Here is a 22393-nt window from a genome sequence, read left to right on the forward strand (position 1 = left end):
CTTTGTTTTATGTCTCTTAACTTTGACTACGAAGAAGAAGAAACACCAAAAAAATGTCTCCTTGTTGTTTTTCATTTCATTTTCTTTGCGTTGATTTCTTTTTTTTTCAACTTTTTTTTTTGTCTTTTTTTAATTCGTTGCAAAGTTTTCGCGGCAATTCGAGGAAAGGAAGAAGAAAAGAAAAAAAGTGGGGAACAACAACAAGAAAAGCGAAACCGAAAGTTGCGCCACATTTTGCTTGTTATTTTCTCCATGCGCTTTGATTATGTTTATCTTTATATTTATACCCCACCGCATTCTACCCCGCCCCCGCTTGTTGTGCAGAAATATACACAGAAATTATGTAAATTTGAATATAATGATAACCGAAAGCCGAAAACCTGAGCCGTGCTGCAGTCGGGCAGCTGCCAGGACCTCGGCGTGGGCGGGCGTGGGCTTAACTTTTTGCCGAAAATGGGTTTTCCACATTGGCTGCCTATATATATATATATATGTGTGTGTGTGTGTGTGTGTCCAATGTGCACCGTGATTTATGTACTTTGTTTATAATTAATTTGTTTGTCTTTCGACTTTATGCGGATGCAGTTCGCAAAGCGGACTCGGCTCCTGCACAAGGACATCCTCGAAAACCTTAGCTCGTTCAAGGGGTTTGCCATGAGCCAATTTGTCACTTGAATAAGCTATTATTATGCATTGATATAGACATATACCAGCACTGTAATTGGCCTAAGATTGAACCAGAAAATATTTATTCGGAATAGCAAAAAGATAAACAGAACAGAAACCTTATTTATTATTCCATATATTCATTAGTTTCCCATATATCTGTTATTTTTTTCAATTTTATTATTGCTTCTCTTGCAAATAATGTCTTTTTATTGGAATAAATGAAAAAATAATTGTGTAGTTTGAACCAGCGACTTGCCGTTTATTGGTTTATAGCACTTATTGGTTTATATCTAACTGTCTCTCCCACAACTCGCGTCCAGTAATTATTGCTTCTCTTGCGAATAGTCGTTTTATATTCAAACATATTTAAAATTTCTGCTAAGTTTGAACCAGCGACTTTTCGCTTATTGGTATACTGCAGCATAGATTGTGCCTCTTTCTCTTTCACAACTCACGTCCACTAATTATGACTTCTTTTGTGAATAATGGCTTTAAATTATAGAGAATTTTAAATTAGTTTGAACCAGCGACTTGTCGCCTATTGGTTCAGTTCAGAATGAAATAGAATAGAATAGTCCACTGTCTCTTTCACAACGCACGTCCACTAATTATTACTTCTTTTGTGAAGAATGGCTTTAAATTAAAGGGAATTTTAAGTTAGTTTGAACCAGCGACTTGTCGCTTATTGGTTCACTGCAGCATAGAATGTGTCTGAGACTCTTTCGCAACAGGTGTCCAGCAATAGCTCGACTTCCCCTTGGTATGCAGCTACCTTTATTTGTGACGAGCGACCATTATGGCTATCTGGTATCCCTTCCCTCCTGATCAATTGACTTGTCGCTCTGCCGTTGTCACCCTGGACAAGTGTTACAAATGGGAAGCATATGTATAGCCCAACCCCTGCACCGCCAGACCCACTCGCACCGGCATAAATAGAGCTTTATTCAGGCCATCGACCATTAATTGCGCACCACAGAAAGCAATCAGAGTGCGATGCGAGGAGCCGCTGGCTAGCTGCCAGCTCGCCGAGAGGCAGGGGGGTTGGGGGGGGAAGAGGGGGTTCGAGCTGTCGATATTTGTTGGCTTTTTACAATAAAAACACATTTGGTACATTTCATTTTAATCCGTTTTATGTGGCTGTTGATTTTGCGATCAAACAGCTTAATCTTTTGACCGCAAATTTATAACACACAGCGTAACACACACAGATAGGCAAGGTCCGGCTGGGAGGAGCGGGGAGATACAACTAGTGGGAGTGCCCGACTATGATGTACCCAGCGTCAGTCTTAGTTTGATCTATATACAAATGTACAAAGGCTATGCTATTTCTACTTCTCCGCAACTTCAAACTTTTGTATGAGATAAACTTTCTTGTCCAACTTTTAAGCTCAAAGTACGATGTGAGAGGAATGGGCGAAGGGATTCCAGATGAGAAATATCCTATTATGTATACTAGACAGAATTCGACATACCTAGTTTAAAGTACCTGGTCAGAGGAGATATCGTAACAAAATGATATAGAAGAACATAAATATATATCAAATAAATTGCAGTCCCTTGTTTCCTGCTAGTACCCCATCAAGTCGAAGATGCTTTCGTCTGACCAAAAGCAATATACCCTCTATACGGTGGCACTCTCAATAGGTTCAGTATATTAAAAGTGCTGGCATTTATTCAACTGACAAATTTACACATGTTGCCGCCCCCGAGCAGCAGCCCGGCGACGATCAACCGCAAATGCTGTGCAAAAAAAAACTGGCCAAAATAGAAGCCCAACGAAAGCGGAGGCCACAAACCGTAACCGAGACCGAAACCGAAACTGAAATCAAATGAGAAGCCAGAGCAAGAGCCAGAGCCAGACCAAAGATAGAGTCAAGGCATATACATATGTGCCAAGAGATAAATATCGCAGCAGCCATTCGCAGCAACTAGCAGCAATTGTGGTAATTTCATTTGCAGGCCACTCGGAAAGGAAATGGCCAAGGCGAAAAGTGGTTAGTAGACGGCGAAATCCGGAAAGAGGTGTGCGAGAGCGGAAGAGAGAAGGAGGGGTGGGAGTGGGGTAGCTGTGCCCAGGATAACTGTCTGGCCACATGGCGACAATTAGCTGAATGAAGCCGTTGAACTAATTGAAATTGGCCTTAAATGCGAGTCGAAATTCCAGTTTAGCGACAAAACGGAATTTCAAGCCAAGTAGAGATTCATTAAACAAACATGCAAAGTCCAGAAAATCAAGTCAAGCCGAGTCAAAAGCCAAGTGCAGCCAACAAAAGATACAAATACTTAAATTAACAGAGATATATATATATATTTAAGATAACAGTTGAAGAACTATTAAAGCTAGATACAATAACATGAAGCACATGAAGAGCCTGCCTTAGAGAGTTTGAGATATGCCCTGCATATTTGACAGAGATCGAACTTTAATCACCGCAAAGACTAAAGAGCACACTTCTCATTGATTGGGGCCAAGGCAAAGAGAGGCATACACAATTTTAATACCCTCGCCTGGTTTGTCAAATACTAATTGGGCAAACGAGCGGGGCCCCGGCTCGAATTCGAGCAGCATTTATGTCAGATTAGTTTGCTTTTCTTTTTTGGCAGCTTAAATAAAAATGCACTCAATAAAATATTACGTGCCTCGGCACATGTTAGCGTACTTAAGTGGCATTTTTTTCAATAATATTTAGTTGAACATCAATTTGAGTTTCATAAAAAAATAAAATTGTCAAAATAGAACAGAGAGAGAAAAAAACGACAACAACAAAGCAAAATGGTAGCCAGCATTTTTGTCAGTGTCTATATATGATATATTTATGTACAAGTGTGTGTGTGTGTGCGTGTGTGTGTGTGTAGGTAAATACATATACGTGCTGCGCTGAACTTTTGCGCTCTTGGACATGTTGGCGTGACACATAATTCATGTTGTGGCCGTCTCGCAGCCGGAGATGTTGCTCTAGCCGGATTGCGTGATGGGACATGTGACTGACGTGGGTAGACAATTAATTGAAAACAAAATGCGCAGCGTGCGTGTGTCGCTGTGTGTGTGTGTGTGTGTGTGTGTGTAACTGCTGGAAATTGTATTGGATTTGCTGCGGCTCCGCTTAGCTCACACCAACAACAACAGCAGCAGCAGCAGCAGGAGGAGGAGCAGAAACAACCGCCAACATTCGCGCTGAAACTTTTATCATTAACGCTGAAAATCAGCTTAAAAACTGAGCCAAGACATTCTGAAGGGCAGGGTAAGGGGGTCGTACAGTTGGACAGGAAGTTGTGGACAGGGCGACGACAAATGTCAAAAGGTGTTGCCTGCTGGGCGAGGGGCGGGGCGCGAAGGCATGCCGCGAAGCAAGCGAGCGTAAGACAAAGCAGCAATAGAAAAAAGCAAAAGACGAAAACTAAGCATGCCCGTACGTTAGATACCCTGCAGCCAGCCTAAGCAAGCATTTCAATTGCAGTCTCTAGCTCTTAGTAGATGCCAAGATCGAGGCTTTGTGACGGACGTACTTGGCTCTATTAACTCAACTTTTGATGCTCTTGTTAACATTATAATACTAAATGCCACCTGTTACAAGCATGGCCTTTTAGGCCCAATTGACAAAAAGTGTAGCATACTTTGCAGCGCATTCAGACAGAAAATGCCCGCCAAGCAAATTGATTAGAGCGGCACGCACACAAGTTTGTACAGCGTGTGTGTGAGCGTGTGTGTGTGTGTGTTTGCGCTTTACTTTAATTTTTTGCCATGCCTGCCACGCCCACACTTGAGCCATTTGCCTTTGAGGTTGGCGTTCTTTTCAAATGCTGCAGCACAACGCTGCGTATGAGCATTATTTAAAATTAGCGCAGTGGAAATATTTGCGCCACAGCTAAGCGCCAAGTGGGTGGATGTGTGTGTGTGTGTGAGAGTGTGAGTGTGTGCTAGCTTTGTGCTTGCCTTTCTACAGAGTGCTTAAAAATAATTTAATTGTTGGCATAAGCTCTTTAATGTATTTCTTTCATTTTAATGGCTTGTATGTTTGTCTGCATATGAGTGTGTAGGTGTGTGCGTGCGTGTGTGCGTGTGTGCGTGTGTGTGTGTTTAAAAACTGACTTAAACATAAGCTAATTATAGGCGCCTTAACATGTGCTGCCAAACGCAGGTTTGCCCCACAGCACCCAACCACGATTTGTATGTATGTATGTATGTATGTATGTCTGTGTGTGTGCGTGTGTGTGTGCATGAGTGTGTGCTTCTGATTATATTTACACACGGGCAGTACACACACAAACACACACACTACAAGGGATGGAAAGATAAACGTGGGCAAACAAATGCATAAACCAAATTAAATTCACGAAGTGCACAACTGAAATGCAACTGGAGAATTATTTATTAATCACGCTGATTGTGTGTGTGTGTGTGTGTGTGTTTGTGTGTGTGTGTGTGTGTGTGTGTGTGTGTGTGTGTGTGTGTGCGTGTAAATGTACATGTGCGCAGTAGCTCAACATGAAACATCTAAAAAGTTGAATAGATTTTGAATATGAGTGAGTATTCATTTGACTGACTGCACACACAGACAGACACACACACACGCACACACTCTCTCTCATACACACACACACACACATAGAGACACATGTACGTATTCATGAAATCATAAATTTCGCATGTGGCCTGCTGCTCATTTCAGATAAGTTGGCTTAATTCCTTTTGACCTCAAAGTCAAATTCCACAGCACGTTATTTAACTAGTCGATAAATGAACGCACGCACACTCAGCAATAATCTGGCCGGAACTCTGGTAGTATATGCATATCAATTACGCATTAGAAATTTCAAATCAATTCACCCGTATTCCATAAACCACATTCGGTTTCGCTCATTAACAATAATTAAAATGAATCTATGAAATATATACCGAATTTAAAAGTGAATATAGAGCCAGATGGAGAGAGGTAGGGACAGAGAGAGAGAGAGAGTGAGAGAGAGAGAGAGAGAGAGAGAGAGAGAGAAAGGGAGAGAGTGAGAGTGAGAGAGAGGCAGAGAGAGGAAAAGAAAGAGAGAGAACGAGGTAAAAAGTAAGCCAGGAGAAGGACCATAGAAATGCAACAGAGACAAGGGCAGAGATTGAGATACTTCTTAAAGAACAATAATATATCTAGAAGTTAGATATGGAAAAGTGAGAGGCCTAGAGGGTAGCATCTGAAAGCCCGTTACATATTTGCTTGATCAGGATCATACCTCACCGAAATAACTTAAGACTTCATTTCCGATGCGCAGTGTTGGGCAATGAGAAAAAGAAGTGTGCAAAAGCTTGCAACGACAACTGGTATCAGGGTATCTCCGGTTCGAGTACTCCCGAGCACCTAGATCACTTTTCATACTTAAATTTCAATTAGTTGACTGTTTGTTTGATTGCACTGTTCGGCAAACTTGGGATTACTTCATGGCTAAGCTGGAAATTTTTGATTGCGCTTCTACAAACTGAAGTCGTGCAGCAAAAACCTTTCAGACTGCAACGATTTTTACAGCTTTTCATCATTTGTGGCAGGTTAACGGCTTAACCGTTTGACGGCTTACGAGCTCTCTCAACTATTGTGCCCCAGTCCTAAAGCGAGCTCTTGAGACAGTTTTGTGTGTTGTGATGTTGTCAACCATTTCAATCAGTTCATTGAGTCATGTGCTGGCTATAAATTTAAAGCCATTTTAAAGGGCCGAGGCAGTGCATCGGATTGGGATTGAGTTTGGGTTTCGGATGCGGGATTGGGCTGAGTGGTAAATAACGTGCCACAAGCTGCTGACCGTTCGTTGTCCACGCTGGAACTGGACAGGCTCCCCCCTCTGCCTCTCTCACTCTCTCTCGGGCTGTTGCCTGCTGTGCTGTTGACAGCAAACAGTTGTTTTGCATAAAAATGCCATTGCAGCTGCAGTCAAGCGATGACAACAACGAAACGGAGCGCCAGAAAGAGAAAGGCAGCCGGAATGCGCAGCGAGTGCGACAAAGAGAGAGAGAGAGAGAGACGAGAAAACTCGCTCGTTGCATTTTTAAAAAAAATTTGTCTGTAAACACACAATAAATATGTGCAACGTTGGTTGTGTGCGTGTGTGTCCAGCTGGAAGTTGAAAGCTTGTAGTTTAACATAAAAGTATTTCTCTTTTCTTGTTTTTTATTTTGTGTGTATGCTTCTCCCAAAAGCTAACGAGGGGGTGAGCAGCGAGTAGCATGTGACGAGTGCAAAGGGACGTATGTGTGCCCAGCTGGAAATTTAAGAGTTTTAGATTACAGCAACTGGACGCAAGCAGCTGCAAGCGGCGAGAAAAATAGACCAATGCAGAGTAACGAGTGCAACGTAACGAGTGACGAGTGGCGTTATGTGCTTGTAAAAACATGTATCAATATATTTTCACAGTCACAAGTGCCCAGTGAAGGGCCAAGGGATAACAGGTTTTCTTAGAATTTGCAGGTTGAAAGTAACGAGTGAAAAGAAGCCAGTGAAGCGCAACGAGTGTCGACTTAAGAGTGACAGGAGCTTATCTGTCAATATATGTTCAGCTCAGTGTAGTATGAAAATTGCGAGCAGCGAGTTAAAAGTAACGAGTAGAAAGTTACCAGAGGCAACGATAGAATGGCAGGTACACATTTTTTAATACATGTTCAGCTTACTAGGGAAAAGTACATGAGTAACGAGCAGCGAGTAACGAGTTAAGAGTAACGAGTAAAAAGTAACCAGTGAAGAGCAACGAGTGTTGACTTAAGAGTGACAAGTGCATATAAATATTAGAACATTTTCAGCATAGGGGCGAGCAGTATATAAGAAGCGAGCAGCGAATTGAAAGTAACGAGTAAAAAGCGACCAGTGAATAGAAACGAGTGTCGACTAAAGAGTGGCAAGTGTCGCTCATCTTAGTGCATATTAGCTTGCATTCCAATTATCAATTAAATATTAACTGGAAGTGGCGAGCTAAAAGTAACGAGTTAGTGTCAGATGCAGATTATTTACTTCAGAGAACACGGCAATACTTGCAGTTGCCTAAAATAAAAACAGTCGCAGTTGAAAAATATTGGAAGAAAGGGTTTCTGCACATCTGTTAAGAGGGTTAAGGCAGAAACGGACAGCTTATTGGCCGTGTCACGACCTTTTGCAAATTTTTGGGTAAGCTACAACTGCTGACTGTGCAGTTTGCAGGCATTTTTCTTTGCCCATTTTAATATAACGAAGCAGCATCGGCAATTATGCGCAGTCGGCGGACAGTTTTAAGATTCTGACAACTCATTGGGTGCGCCATTTAATGGCCACACAGAAGCCGCCTAGTGCAAAGGAGGGAGAGTTGGGATGGGATGAACTTGGCTCATGAGCTGGTAACTTTTCGTACTATGCGTTACATTTGCAAGGGTTACTTCGGTTAGCCCGTGTGAGGGGTGAGGTGTGTCATTAGACACTGCGCAGCCAGCTGTTTAATTCCCGATATCTAGAAGGCAGGCAAATTTATTGCCTGTCATCTGGCGAAAATCTTGGCACAGTTTCCCCTTTGTGCATCTCATTGCTGAATTAGCTATTCATTCATTTCAAAGCTGAGATGTTTATCTGTTATCTTTTAGCATTTGGTTAGCCTTACTTCACCGAAAGCTTGGCCTATTTGTAATGCGAACAGCGCAGCAAAGGAGACTTTTCATCAATCAATTGCTCGCTTTGCAGCTCTCAAGTCACTTGTAGCTTCTCTCGCTCGCTCTCCCGCTTTCTCTTTATCTTAGTCAAACTCTGGCGACAAGTAAAACAAACATAATCTCAGCTTGTTTCCAACGATTTCAATTAATTTAATGCCGCATCTCTTCTTGTTTTTATTTGACAAGCCATAAAAAAAAATCCTCAGGAAAAATGCGTTGCTTGAGTGTATACGACTAGCAAATACCCAGCACAGCTTTGAACCAACAAGCGACAAGTCGCTGGTTCAAAAATAGCAAAAGTGTTTCAGTTAATTTCTTCTAGATTATTAAACAGTTCCGGTTTCTGTCGTCTTCAGTTACGGCTGGTATTATTTTGTTGTGCGTGGTATGAGTAGATATTCTGATATTTTTCGGATATTTGTGCTGCAGCTTTTTGGCGACTGAAAATAGCCGCAGCTGATGCTGCAGAACACATGCGAATGATTAATGTGGTTTCTTCTGTGGGTTTTTGGTTTAAGTTTTGGTTTTTTGGGCCCTGCAGTGGTTCGTGCTCGGTTCATGTTAGTGTGGCCTTGTGGGCCTCCATCACGTGGGCGTATACGCAATTTTATTGTTTGTTTGCTCCGGGCCCGGCAAAAGTTTGGCCCTCGGATTGTTATCAATGACTTCGTGCGTGGCTTGTGTGCGCGCCTCAATTATTTATTTGGCCAAACTCAGGCAGATGTCATCGGGGAAGTCATGTCGCACAGCCTGACAAACACTGACAGGCACGACAAGCGTAGGTAACACTGTACAACTAACTGGTGCTAAGTTGAAACTCTGACTATGAGCGCGGCACTTGCAATCAACGGCTGCCGACATGGCTATGGTAAATCAGCCGCAACCACTCGGAACTTGGCTGCAGTTCATCAACGCTTGTGGCTAGCGCCTGGCAGGCACTTCAGATACTTTTATCACAGCTGCCACGCATCGTTGGGCTCAAACAAAAGGCAAATGCAAAACGAATGCACTCACTTTCTGTTGCTGTCGCTGTGCACTCAAACGTGCGCTGCGAACAGTGAAGCATACCAAGCGTGGTCAGCTAGAGCGCAGCCAAAGGGCGACTCCCATGTATGCCTGAATTGCGGCAACAAATTATTAGCAGTAGCAGTAACAATTTGTTGTAGCTAGAGTAGCAGTAGCGATAGCTGTTGCCGGGTAGTTGCAACGAGTTGCGAGGAGTAGTAGCGTGAACACGGCAAAGTAGCGAGTATTTGTTATGTTAGGCAGCAGTAACAGATGGATCTCAAGACTAGAAGTAACGAGTAGCAGTAGAGTGCTTGTAACGAGTGGAAGTACTCGATAAAGTAGCGAGAGGTAATGGCATAACATAAATGCCAAAGTAGATCGTAGAGAGCATTAGTCTTGCTTGTAACGAGTAGCAATAAAAAGTAACAGCAGCAAAAGTAACGATGACATTGACATTGACACAAGCAGTTTTAATGAGAATCAATAGCGAGTAGTAGTCCCATATGAAATAGCGATTAGAAGGAACGAGTTGGAGTAACGAACTTATGAGATATATTACATAATAGCAACGAGTAGGAGTACCAACGAGAATATTATTAAGCTAATGTCACGAGAATGCCTAATCAAGTGACATTAACTTAAAGAGATTGGCAGACGACGAACTGATAAGTATAAATAGCGAGTAGCGAGTAGCACATCAATGTGAACGGCAAAAGCAACGAGTGAGTTGAAGAGCTATAAACACGAATCCAAATATGTTGTAATCACATGAAGCGAGTAGCTCCACACTTGCACTTGCAACAACGAGCAGCGAGTAGAAACCTTCGACTTAATGTAACGAGAATCGAGCAGATTTAGTGAGCAGCGAGTGGTAATAATTTGAACTAGCGAATACAAACTGCAGTTGCAAATGCGACAGCAACAAACTCTGCAGTGTCCGTCCGTTCGTTTGTGGTAAGCATTTCAATAATTCACTCTGTCTGTCCATTTGCACTGCGGCTCAAGGACAACAACAACAACGTATTTGGGTTGTTCTTTGGCCAGTTTGTTTGCTCAATTGTTCAACCAGTGTAAATAAAACGTAGCACTTCCGTTTCATGCGCCATATTGTTTGCCCCCGATTGCCATTGAGCAATTTTTCGTATGTTTTCAGCATTCAGCATTCGTTTTTGCATTTGCATTTGTTTTCCAAATTGCACTCGGTACTCAATACTCGATACTTTTGCTGTGGTTTATTAATTTATAAATGCAGCGTGGCATGACAAGGCGTTGAATTAATTCACAGCTAAGGACTATCTATCGATTGGATGACAGATAGTCCAGTGCTTGCCCGCACACTCCAGAGCAAGAATTTATTTATATTTTGCATCAGCTTGTGGACCGAAAAATAAATGAAATTTCCATAGAATCTACGACAGGCCTCACCAACTAATTAGGGCTGCCAGCTAAGACGCAGCCCGTTTTGGCCCGTTGCCAACAACCTGTCGCAAAAAAATCACAAGCCAAAAAAAGTTGATGAAAAACGAAAAGGGTCACAAGTGAAAATAACAAATGGCTGACTGAAAAAGTAACTAATGAAAAGCAGTCGACTATCGAAATGGCCAGACTCGAAGATACCCCGAACAGAGTTGACTTTCTTGATGCTAAAAAGTATGTTAAATTGTGCGCGAATAAAGATTAAAGATTGCCTTAAAATAGCTGCATGCCAGACTTGCCAGCTTTGAGCTCAACTAGGCTATGCTCAGCTGCAGAAGGCGCAGTTACAGGGTATACAAAAACTAGAAACTAAAAACAAAATAAAAAAACAGGGGGGGGGGGGCAGAAAGGGGCGCAAACAGCAGGACCGCCGGCGGGAAGTGGGTCAGCTGAGCTCGTGGCTGCGGTGTTGACGGCGCCGCATGTTGGCAACATGTCAAACATGTTAGGTAAACACCCACACACACGCACACGCACACACACACACACACACCTACACAGAAAATGGCATACATGCATCAAAGTAATTAATATCCCTTCAAATGTTACATGCACTAATTACAACAACAACTTGAACAACAACTACAACAACGACAACAACAACAGCAGCAGCAGCATCCGAGTAATATGAGACGAAATTATAAAACCAGGCTAACAACATGCCAGCTGGAAATTCGGTGCTCCCTTGGCTAGTCGGGCGCCCACTTGACGACCTTGGGCATGTCAGCTCATGCTTGCCCAACGACCTAAATACCCAAACCAAAAGATCGTTTGTTGTCAAGTGTGTGCACTTAAGAACTAGCGAATGCTTGAAGACAATGCTGCTGACATGTCGTGCAGTTGGTCATGCAGGACGGGCAGCAAGACAGGTCATCAAGCCAGTCTTGCATGCCAGAGAGTTTCAGTTAACAGTTAATTGTAAGAACTTAAAAACTAGCGAATGCTTGAAGACAATGCTGCTGACATGTCCTGCAGTTGGTCATGCAGGACATGCAGCAAGACATGTCATCAAGACAGTCTTGCATGCCAGAGAATTTCAGTTAACAGTCAATTGTAAGAACTTAAGAGCTAGCGTATGCTTGAAGACAATGCTGCTGACATGTCCTGCAGTTGGTCATGCAGGACAGGCAGCACGACATGCCATCAAGCCAGTCTTGCATGCCAGAGAATATCAGTTAACAGTCAATTGTAAGAACTTAAAAACTAGCGAATGCTTGAAGATAATGCTGCTGACATGTCCTGCAGTTGGTTATGCAGGACATGCAGCAAGACATGTCATCAAGCCAGTCTTGCATGCCAGAGAATTGAAGTTAACAAATTTCCAACTGGGCTATGACGAAAATGTTGTTTGTGTTGCCTTTTTTGCCAAGGTCAGTTCAGCCCAGCAAATTTCAGCTCTGGCTGCTGTGCATTCTGTTGTGTGCAGCCCACGGCACACATGGGGCATGCCCCCAAATGCAACGCTCACTTGGCTTAAAAACTCGTGTCACTCAAGCAAGCAAAAAAAAAAAGGAAAAACAAGATGACGAAAACAACTTTCAATTAGGCGCAACTGAGCAACCGCCATGAAGCTTGCCACATGCCACAGCAGCGACAGCATTATCGCCGCTGTGATTGCATGGGGCGTGGCCACGCCCACATTATTAATTGAAGAGTCTCAGTGCATAAAAAAACATTTACATTTAATCAGCAATGTGCAATCTGCAATCAGCAATCAGGAGTCGGCTGTCGCCTGCGACAACATTGCGTATACGTAACGTCGCATCACGCAGCGGCTCACATTGCGTATACGCGATGTAAATAACCGATAGCAGCCCGACGTCCTCAAGGAGCAGTCGCAGCCGCAGCAGCAGCGGCAGCAGCAGCTCCGCTTGTCGATTTAATTAATTTGTCATCATTTATTATGCCAAAATAAAAATGCAAGGGGTGCGTGCGGCAGGGGCTGATATAGTGGGGGAGGGATGGCAAACGCACTGAGGAAATGCTGCAAATGCGCGTAAACGACTGTGTGATACCCTTCATTTAACAAATCTTATAGCTTGATTCCACTATGCTCAAAATATGTCAAATTTTTTCAAATTTCACATTCGGCACTTTCATTGGCAAATGTCAGTTGTCAGTAATATGTAAATGACAAATGTGAAGAATGTGGTTTCTGATGGAAAAACGTTATGTCACATTCGCAAAATATATAGGAAATGTTGACAGTGTCTTGATGTATTAACTTTGGACCTCAGACTATACAACATTAGGCTAAGTAGCTGCACGTGGCCCATATACCCGTTTGTTTCATTTGTGTAGAGGGTATAACAAACTGCTGACTGCTGATGGCGGCACAAATGTCAGCAGTTGTTGCAGTCTACGAGGCAATAATGCACCAGCAGCAGCAGCAACAACAATAACACTCGGTGAAGAAATTGCTTTTTAACCAACACAAGCACGTAGAGACAAAACAGGTGAAGGGAGCGAGGAGGGTGGAGAGCAACTGAGAGAGGGGGGGCAATGTAAACTATAAGTGCGTGATGGGGTTGAGGGGCTGGCAAAGTTCAGGTCAGAGTTTTCACCTGCCGCTACGGCGGCGGTTCTTAAGTGTGTGCAGCAGCCAGGACATGCACATGTGGCAGGTAGACAGACAGCTAAAGAGGGGCAGAGAGTGGGGGTAGGGGGAAGGCCGAAGGGGGGGTCGCAGCCTGGCAAACGGTGACTGACGGCTGGCACACGGGTTTCAATTTACATTTACGTTGATTTTTGTTAAATTGAGTTTGACTTTGGCTGTCGTTACGACGACAAAAACAACAAAAACAACAACAAAAGCAACAATTACAACAACAACAAAGGGAGACAGCAGAAAATATCAACATTGACACGAAACACAAATGGGTTATAAGAAGCGCAAAAAGAGAACGAACTGAAGGCGAAGGGTCAATTAGGCTTAAGCAGATGCGGGTTAGGTTGCGCAGGGTCTAGAAAGATAGTCTAATTCCACGCTTAACATTTCCAACATTTTTGCGAATGTGAAATATGTTGCCTGGCCGTATTTTCTCATAAGAAAACACATTCTTCACATTTGCTGAAAATGTTGACAAACGCCGCGAGTAATTCGTGTGTTTTGCGATAATTTATCGAATTTCGTATCGATGTCATGAGAAATATAAAAGCATCGTTCGCACAAGCAGCTGATATAGCAAATTATAATTTTACTATTGAAAGAACGAAATATAAAGCTTCTTGGTGGTGAGACCGACTGCTCCTCCGATGCGAATCCGTCAAAATAAAACAAAAGACAACTAAACAAAAGTTGAAAGCGATACGCTAACTCCTGCGCTCCGGGGCATGATTGAAGATTACCTTCACGATTGATGGGAACATTCTCTCAGAATATATATATACACATTACAGCTGGAGTTTGGCTATCCTGAACGGCTCCTCGTCATTTTGCAGCTTGGCATTTGTCATGTTCTCGTCGAGCTGCTCAAAGTAGAGCGTCTCGATGGTCTGCAGGGCACCCAGCCAGATGGCACGCGACTTGCTGCAGTGCTCGTCGAATAGCTGGCGCAGCAGCTGGAAGCTGTGCTTGGCCAACAGCTTGCGATGGGCCAGATCGTGCTCCAGATTTGATTTCCAGGCGGGCAGCAGGCGACGCTGGCAGCAACAGCTGTGGCATTTGGCAAGCATGCGGCTAAATCTCTTGCCCAGCTGCTGCTCCAGCTGTTTGTCCAGCAGCTCGATGCGGCGACGCAGCTCCAGCTCCAGCTGAGCGTGCTGGTCGCGCAGCAGCAGCGGCTCGAAGAGCCGGCCAAACAGGCGGCAGGGCAGCCTGGCCAGCGGCTCTACGGCCAGCTGCAGCTCGTGACGCCAGCGCAGGCAGCTGCGGCTGCACGGGCCGCCAGCCGGGCACAGGCTCGAATCGCTGGCCGAAGCATCCGTATCCCTTGGATGCACATTGGCCATCGCCTCGGCATCCAGCCAATTGGACTCGGCCAGCAGCTGCAGCACCTCGTGCGCAGCGCTCAGCATTTGGCATTGCAGCCGCTTTAGCTGGCGCTCCCGCTGCTTGGCCACGAGCAGCTTGCGCTCCATGAGCGCATTCTCCACCAGCAGCTGGGGACGCGGTCCGCAGTCGCAGCTTTCACTGCCCATCAACAGCTGCTGGAATATGTTGCGCTCCTCGTTCAGCTCCTGCTCCGACAGCTGCAGCTGCTCGCAGCCGAGCAGACGATCCTCCCGCTTTCGGTTACGGTTGCGCTGGCGACGCTGCCGGCGCCGCTTCAGCTGGCGCTTGTTTCGGCTGAGCAGCGCTTGTCGGTTCGGATCGTGACGACGCGGTGTCGACATCGGCTCCGTTTGGGTATACTGCGAGCAGCTGTGCGCCGTGCTATCCTGCTCCTCCTCCTCCTCCTGCTGCAGAGTCTGGCGTTTGCTGCGCACGCGTCGCGGCCAATGATGGCGCATGGTTATGGCACGCGGTCTCGGCTGCACTTGCTCCACCTGCTGTTGCTCCCCCAACTTGTACAAGCTCTCATCTCCGAACACCGCCATGCAGCTAATATTGCTGCTGGTGTCCAGCTGTTCCGGCTCCATGAAGCGCACGTAACGCTCCCGCCTGGTGAGCTGCGGCTTCACCATGAAGTACTCGTTGCTGGAGTTCTCGTGCGGCTGCAGCTGCTGCTGCATATACTCCTTCAGCCGGCGGCGTATTGCTGTATTCGAGGAGTTCGGCGATTCGCTGGAGCTGCAACGCTTGCATATCGTCTCCTGCGACTGGGATTGCGGCATGCGGTTCTTCTCGAACTGAATGAAGCGCTTCATTAGCGGCGACCACATGCGTTGGCATTTGGCGGATCCGCTGGGTGACTTGCCCGCCTTGGAGCTGCGCATCGCTTTGTTGGCCTTCTTTTTGGCCTCGTCCATTTGATGCATGCGCCAGGCGAACCTGATGAACTCTGGCACGGAGCTGGCGCCGCTGGCGAGCATTCCGCTCTCACCCTTGCTGAGCTCCAGCTGGCCGAGCGCATCCACCTCGCTGCGGCTGTGCGCCTGGGTCAGCCATTCGAGCATGTCGCAACGCTCCTGGATTTCCAGCTCCAGTTGACGTTTCTCCACATCGATGGTCTGCACCTTCTGCTCGGCCAACTGCAGTCGCTGGCGCTGCTCTTCAATGTGCTGCAGGAAGCACTCCCTGGTATACAGCTGCAGCTCCATGCGCTTGGCATTGTCCAGCTCCGCTCGCGACGGCGACGCGCCTGGAGACACAACCGGGGATGGGGTTGCGGGCGCCGGGCTTGGACATGGGCTTGGGGACGAGAGGTTCTGGATGGGGCTCTGCTTGCATGCAAATCGTGTATTCGTTTTTATGGTCACCCTGGCCATTTGCTGGCTTCGCTTCGACCAGCTGCTGTCGCCGCCTAAATCCTCGTCCAGCATCTGCATCTCGACTGGTAGCGGGCCTTCGTCCACCTTCCGGCCGAGCTGTTGACTCCAGATGGAACGCTTTTTCGTCTCCGCTTTGCCCCCTCGCTTCGCCAGCTGCTGGTCGCGTGCTTCGATTAACTTTCTTTCCAGCTCCTCGCTCTTGCGCCGAATGCGCTCCTCCTGCTCCAGCTGACGCTTCTTTCGCTCCAGCTCCTGCTCGGCCTGCTGGAGGTCATGCCCTCTGACCGTATCCCGCATTTTCTGTTCACCCTGCGCCATTATCTTGGCTGTGGATTGCTGCTCCTTTCGTTCCTGCGCCCTTGGCTGCTTTTTGCGCTTCCTCCGCTCGGCTCTGGCTTCCTCTACTAGGTGCGTACCCGCCGTTCCCTCCCGCCACTCCAGCTCTTTTTGTTTCGTCTCGAGCTCCTCCCACCGCTGTCGCTCGCGACGATCGTCCACTGCCTTGCACTTCAGCCTGAAGGAGTCTCTCCGCTCCTTGCGCTCCACTGCCTCCGCCTCCATCACAATTGGACGACAGCTCTGCTCCAGCCGCAATCGCTGTGCCCGCATCTCCTTCTCGCGACGATCCACCTCAACGGCCAGTCTTTCGCGCTGGCGCTGCGTGAACAGACGCTGCTCGCTTTTGCGGGTCTCGCGCAGAATGCGCTCGTGCTCGCGCTGCTCGTGCACCCTGATCAGCTGCTCCTCGTGCTCCTTCTGCTTGCGCTGGCGCTCCAGCACCAGGCGCTGCTCTTCGCGCTGCTTCCCCTCGGCCTCGCGCGCCCTCTGTCGCTCGCGTTCCCGCTCCCGTTGCATGCGCTCCACCCGCTGCTGTTCCTTGCGCCGCTCTATCTCCAACATTTTGCGTTCCCGCTCCGATGCCGCCGCCTGCACCGGACTGTGCAGCTCTCTGCGCACGCCCCTTTTGCCAGCGCCTTTCACGTGTTGATCGTCTGCCTCCTCCTCAAGATCGCTTTCCGGCCGCCGGAAGTTCATTTTCTTGTACAGCTCCACCAATGGCTTCTGCTTACCCCTCTGGCTGCTGCCGGTCGACCTTGGGCCGGAGGTAGGCGAAGGTTTTTGTGTGGTTGCGGGCTTGGTTGATGCAGGCGAGGGTTTAGTTGTAGGTGCAGGTGTGGGGTTAGGTGCAGGCGGAGGAGTAGGCGTAAGTGAAGGTGCAGGAGCAGGAGCAGGTGCGGGAGCAGGTGGAGGCGCAGCTGTGGATCTTCCAGCAAATGTGGGCTTGACTTCGGTTTTGTGTGCAGCCGACGTGGGCGTGGGCGTGGGCGATCGCGTGCCCGTGGGTCTAGGCGTGGCCGGAGCTCTGCTCTTGGCCGTGCGCTGCGATGTGCCCGAGATGAGTTGATGGTGCCAGAGCTTGCGTTCGACTTTCTCCAGTTTCTTCACCTGATCCTTGGACATCTGCCCTGCCCTGCGCCTGCTGTCTAGGTCCCCATTATCGGCCTCCACGTGCAGCGCCGGCAGCTGCGGCCCCACAACGGGCACGTCAGGCGGCATACACACGCTGGAGGGATCCGGTGCGCGCAGCTCCAACCGACTGCAGACATGACCATCAGCGGGCATTTTCTCGCCCCGTTCAGCCCTTGCCACCGGCTTCCACGCTTGGAGCTTCTTGCGACGCGCATCGTATTGCTCGAGCACATTGCGCAAATCCCGATTGCAGTTGACGATATCCGTGAAGGGATAGCTCAGCCGGCCAGCCTCCTTCAGCTGGCAGTGCATCAGCGTGACAAGGCAGTTGCGTGCCGTCTTCTCCTCCTTGGTGGTGCGCGAGAAGATGCCCAGCCACTTGGGGCACAGCTCCCGCTCCGCGGCACAGCTATTCAGCTGGCTCAGCTCCTTGATAAGCTCCATTTGCTGCGCAAAGTGCCGATCCATTTGGTCGTCCGAGATGCTGTGGGTCACATTTGTCCGCACCAGGCGTATTGCCTGGCCTGCGGCGTTGTTGTTGATGTTGTTGTTGGTTTTCTTAGACATTTGTAAAATAATTTGATTTGCCGAAATGTTGTCTACACGTTCAGGATCTAGTTTCATAAATTTTGTTCGCGCCGCTTTTTCCTTTTATTCTCACTCTATAACCGAAATAAAACCTAAATCTTCTATCAAATATATTGTATTAAAATTTTGCTGCGTCGCCTTTTGCTTTTTGATTGCCGAAATGTATTTCTTTTTCCCGGAATATGCTCTGCTGAAGCCGAAGTTTCAGTAGATATATATTCTTTAATTGATTTCTGTTGCGCCTATATTTTCTGGTTAAAAACTGAAATATGTTCTGAAATTTCAGAGAAAATCGATTTCTCTTTCGTATCTATCTCGATGGCCAAATTATATTCCTCTCAACTTTTCAGAACATATGTATGTTTTATTTCAATTGTGTGCCGCGCTTCTGCCTTTGATCGATATTCTCTACAGGACCTCTTATTGTCGGGCGTTGAATTTTATTTTTCTCAATTTATCGTTTACAGTTCGAGAGCTATTCACAAACTGAACACTACGCAGGCACGACACCTTGAGAAAACCGAAACAGGCCGCTCAGCGCCTACTCCTAAACGACTCGGAATCGATTTACAAAATCTTCGAAACAAATTTGTGAAAAGTTCAGTTTTAATTGCAGAATTTATTTTACTGTCACAACGTTAAGGGTATTCCCTTAAATATTGTCTAACAATTTTTGGGAAAAATATAGAGCTTTGCTTCCCTCCCAGCCCATACCCAAAAAAAAAAAAAAACTATTCAAATACGATTATGAAAATGTTCAAATGAAAAATGATAGACATATTGTTTTGCATAATAATACATTCGGGGTATTCCCTTATATATTGAAACTGTCTGGAAATATATTTGAAAATTTCTTGGAAAATTTAGAAAGTCTTGTGGGCTTTCCTTTCCATCCCATAACCAAAGAACTATTCAAGTACGAATATGAAAATGTTCAATTAAAATATGTAGACATTATTTCCCATGATAATACATTCAAGGGTATTCCCCAAGTTGTATATTAACATGAAGCTCAAACTATTTGAAATATATTGTATATATAATGTGAACAAATTTTCGATTAATTCATGGCCTTCCTTCGCATACCAGACTCCATGCTATCTGCTGTCTAGTGAAGCAATTATTTGGGTTAATGGAAACTTGATGTGAGAAGCTCGCAGAGGGGCCACGCCCATGGGCAGAGCGCGTGCGGCAGTGGCTTGAGCTCATGGCTCACAAATTGATGGCCGGAGGATTAATAAATGCGTTTAATGTGCTAAACGAAATTAATAAAGTGCTAAAAGTTTGAGCCCGAAATGTCTTAGGCGGGCATTAGGCGGGGCCACGCCCAGCCGACGTCCATCATTGTTCAGAGCTGGGCTGGGCAGAGGGGCGCGCCCACAAACACACACACACACACACACACACACACACACACACACACACACACACACACACACACGGCTATGGACTGTGTGCATGTCAATTATGACGCCCATTTCAAGGGAGCGTGGGCGTGATGTGTCGAGCATTTCTAAACGTTTTCATTATAATTACAATATTATTATTATCGTTGGCTGCAGACAGGCGCGCACACACACACACACACACCCGCACACACACTAATTGAGTGTTGGCGATTTTGATAATAATTAATAATGCCTTTTATCCCTTTTTGTGCCATCATCCGTTTAACCGATTTTGAAAGCCGCACTAATGCCGCTTGTTTCGTTTGCGACTTGTTTTTTATACCCTGCAAATGCCCAAAGAGGGTATCTTGGCAGCCGAAGGCCTATTCAACTCGATTTTGACAACTATTCGTGCTAGAGACTAGTAATTTTGGAACGTAGCTCCATCTATTGCCTATGTTGAACTAGTTTGTTAACATTCATCGATAAACTTGCGCGTGATATCGATAAAAATCGATCATCTGTTGGCATAGCTCGAGTATTATAAGAGCTGGGTACACCAAATTTGGTATATAGACTCTTTTTTAGTATGCACAGCCTAGGAATATTTCACTTTTTGGATATCAGCCCCCGCGACAGCATGAACTGGAAATAACTCATTTTCAAAGGTAGCGCCTTGGTCTGTACACACTTTTTCTGAAGTTTTCATAAAGATCGGACCTTAAGCTCCGAAGTTACTCAATTACGCATTTCTTGGCTAAGGGAAGAAGCAGAGCCGCAGCGTTGACTGCGCAGTTAGCCGCGGGACCTAGGGTAACTTTCGGTCGGGCACTTGTGTCAGAAGCTTTGCGAAAACTTATCGAAAGTTTGGGCAGCAGCCAGGGCCTGCATGCAATTGGGCATAGCTCTTGAGCGTCGCAAATCGCGGCGGCACAAAGTTTGGCCCAACAAATTGAAGGGCATTCAATTGGACATCTAGTCGTGAGTCATTGCGAGTGACCCCTTCAGGCAAATGCTAGTGTGCCAGGTCCAACAACAACAATAACAGCCGAGCGTCAATTGACTTCGAGTCCCGTGTTCAAAGCGAGCCCCAAGCCGAACGAATGCCTAAGCCCTTTTTGTATACCCTAACGAAAAGCAGTCCAAGGGGCATGTTGTGTGTGAAGGCACAGAACTTTCAGCTCTAAAGCACTTTCCTTCAGATACAGGGTATATCTTAGCAAGACACTCGAAATGAATTCCTACCGAAAAACATTTGCTTGTGGCCCAGGGTAGCCGAGGCTAGCGACCATTCAAGTCGTTGTCTTTTGTTCCTCAACTGATTTATTTGATTTGATAAGTCTTGACGCAAATGTGTTTCATTTACCTACACTCATAGCACACTTTCAACTGACTTTCAAACGCCGATGCCGACGCCGACCCAAGAACGGACGAGTTGGATGAATGGATGAATAAGCGAGTGGACAAGACGGGGCCGAGTTGGCTTCTAGGGTCTGTCTAGGCCTGTGCCCGGGTCTGTCTGTGTTCTTTGCCCTTTTCATTCAAGTTGTTGCAAACAATTTGAAGCCAAGTGATAGGGTCAAAGGGTCAGGGGCAGCGCAGCCTTTTTGGTCATTCGATACGGCGCTCATTATATACATATATATATATATTTGGTGTATGCCCCATTTGAATTCCCCAAGTAGAGCATTTGGGTCTTAAAATAGAGCAATAAACGCATTTCGGTCAACATGTGTTGATATATTATGTTGTAGTCTTCTTTTTTTTTGGGCCTATCGATAAATATCGATTTTAAGTAATGCTCGAAGGCCTAGATACACCAAACCTGGGCTGTAGCTTCTCGCATTGTATATGGAGATAGGGAACATTTCACTTTGCAGATATCCTGGCCATTTTTCATCAATATCGGACCGTACCGAGCGCAATAATGTTGTATTTATTGCCCACATTAGAGCATACAGCATTCGTATAGTTCACATGAGACTTTCTTGGCGCAGCGAAAAGGTCAACAGTGGCTGGGATCATAGACACACATTCAGAAAACAAGCAAGAGGTTCTAGTCGGGAGCTCCCGACTAGGGGATATCCTGAACCCTCTTCTTCTAACACCAAATGCATATATATATTCTATTTTAGAAGCTATATGTTAAGTTTGGTGACTCTAGCTCTTATTATTTACCAAAATTTCCCAAAAAACAGGACATCGATATCGATTTTTACCGATTGCTTGGAAGCGGAGTAAGTTATCGATTATCGGAAACAAAATCGATCTGCGCGGGAACTAGGAGCACCTACACCTAAAATCTCTAGCTCTTATAGGTTCTAAGATCCTTGCGTTCATACATACGGACGGACGGACAGACAGACGGGCATGGCTAGATCGACTCGGCTATTGATGCTGATCAAAAATATATATACTTTATGGGGTCGGAGATCCTTCCTTCTGCCTGTTACATACATTTTGATTTTGCACAAATACAATATACCCTTATACCCATTTTGAATGGGTTCAGGGTATAGAAACCACACACATTTAAGCGATTGACATTGATTATGCGTTAAATGGAAAGCACAAAAACTGTCCACGGTTTGGCCAGCTATGCTCAAGACCACATCTGGCCCAACTAATTAGCGTGAATTATGATAGTTTGATTAGAGGATGGGTGACAGCTTGAAACTGAGCGGGCCAAATTTGAAATCCAGGCGAGCTGTTGAGCGCCGTATCAATGGGCGTTACAGTATTGTTATCGTTATCGTTATCGATATGTTTTGTTTAG

The 22393-nt window shown here is 45.9% G+C and overlaps 2 protein-coding genes across 3 annotated transcripts in view; both read right to left on the reverse strand.

Moving 5' to 3' along the window:
* The window catches only part of LOC115768188, a 107423-nt gene that overhangs the window by 76812 nt on the left and 8218 nt on the right, over positions 1-22393 (reverse strand). The window lies entirely within an intron of this gene.
* LOC115768187 (trichohyalin) lies at positions 14019-18692 on the reverse strand. The gene has a single exon (XM_030712696.1). The coding sequence runs from the start codon at positions 18263-18265 to the stop codon at positions 14192-14194; it is 4074 nt and encodes a 1357-aa protein (XP_030568556.1). The 5' UTR covers positions 18266-18692; the 3' UTR covers positions 14019-14191.

Source organism: Drosophila novamexicana, unplaced genomic scaffold, assembly GCF_003285875.2.
Source record: "Drosophila novamexicana strain 15010-1031.04,08,12 unplaced genomic scaffold, DnovRS2.1 tig00001692-arrow-arrow-pilon, whole genome shotgun sequence".
NCBI classification, from domain to species: domain Eukaryota; kingdom Metazoa; phylum Arthropoda; class Insecta; order Diptera; family Drosophilidae; genus Drosophila; species Drosophila novamexicana.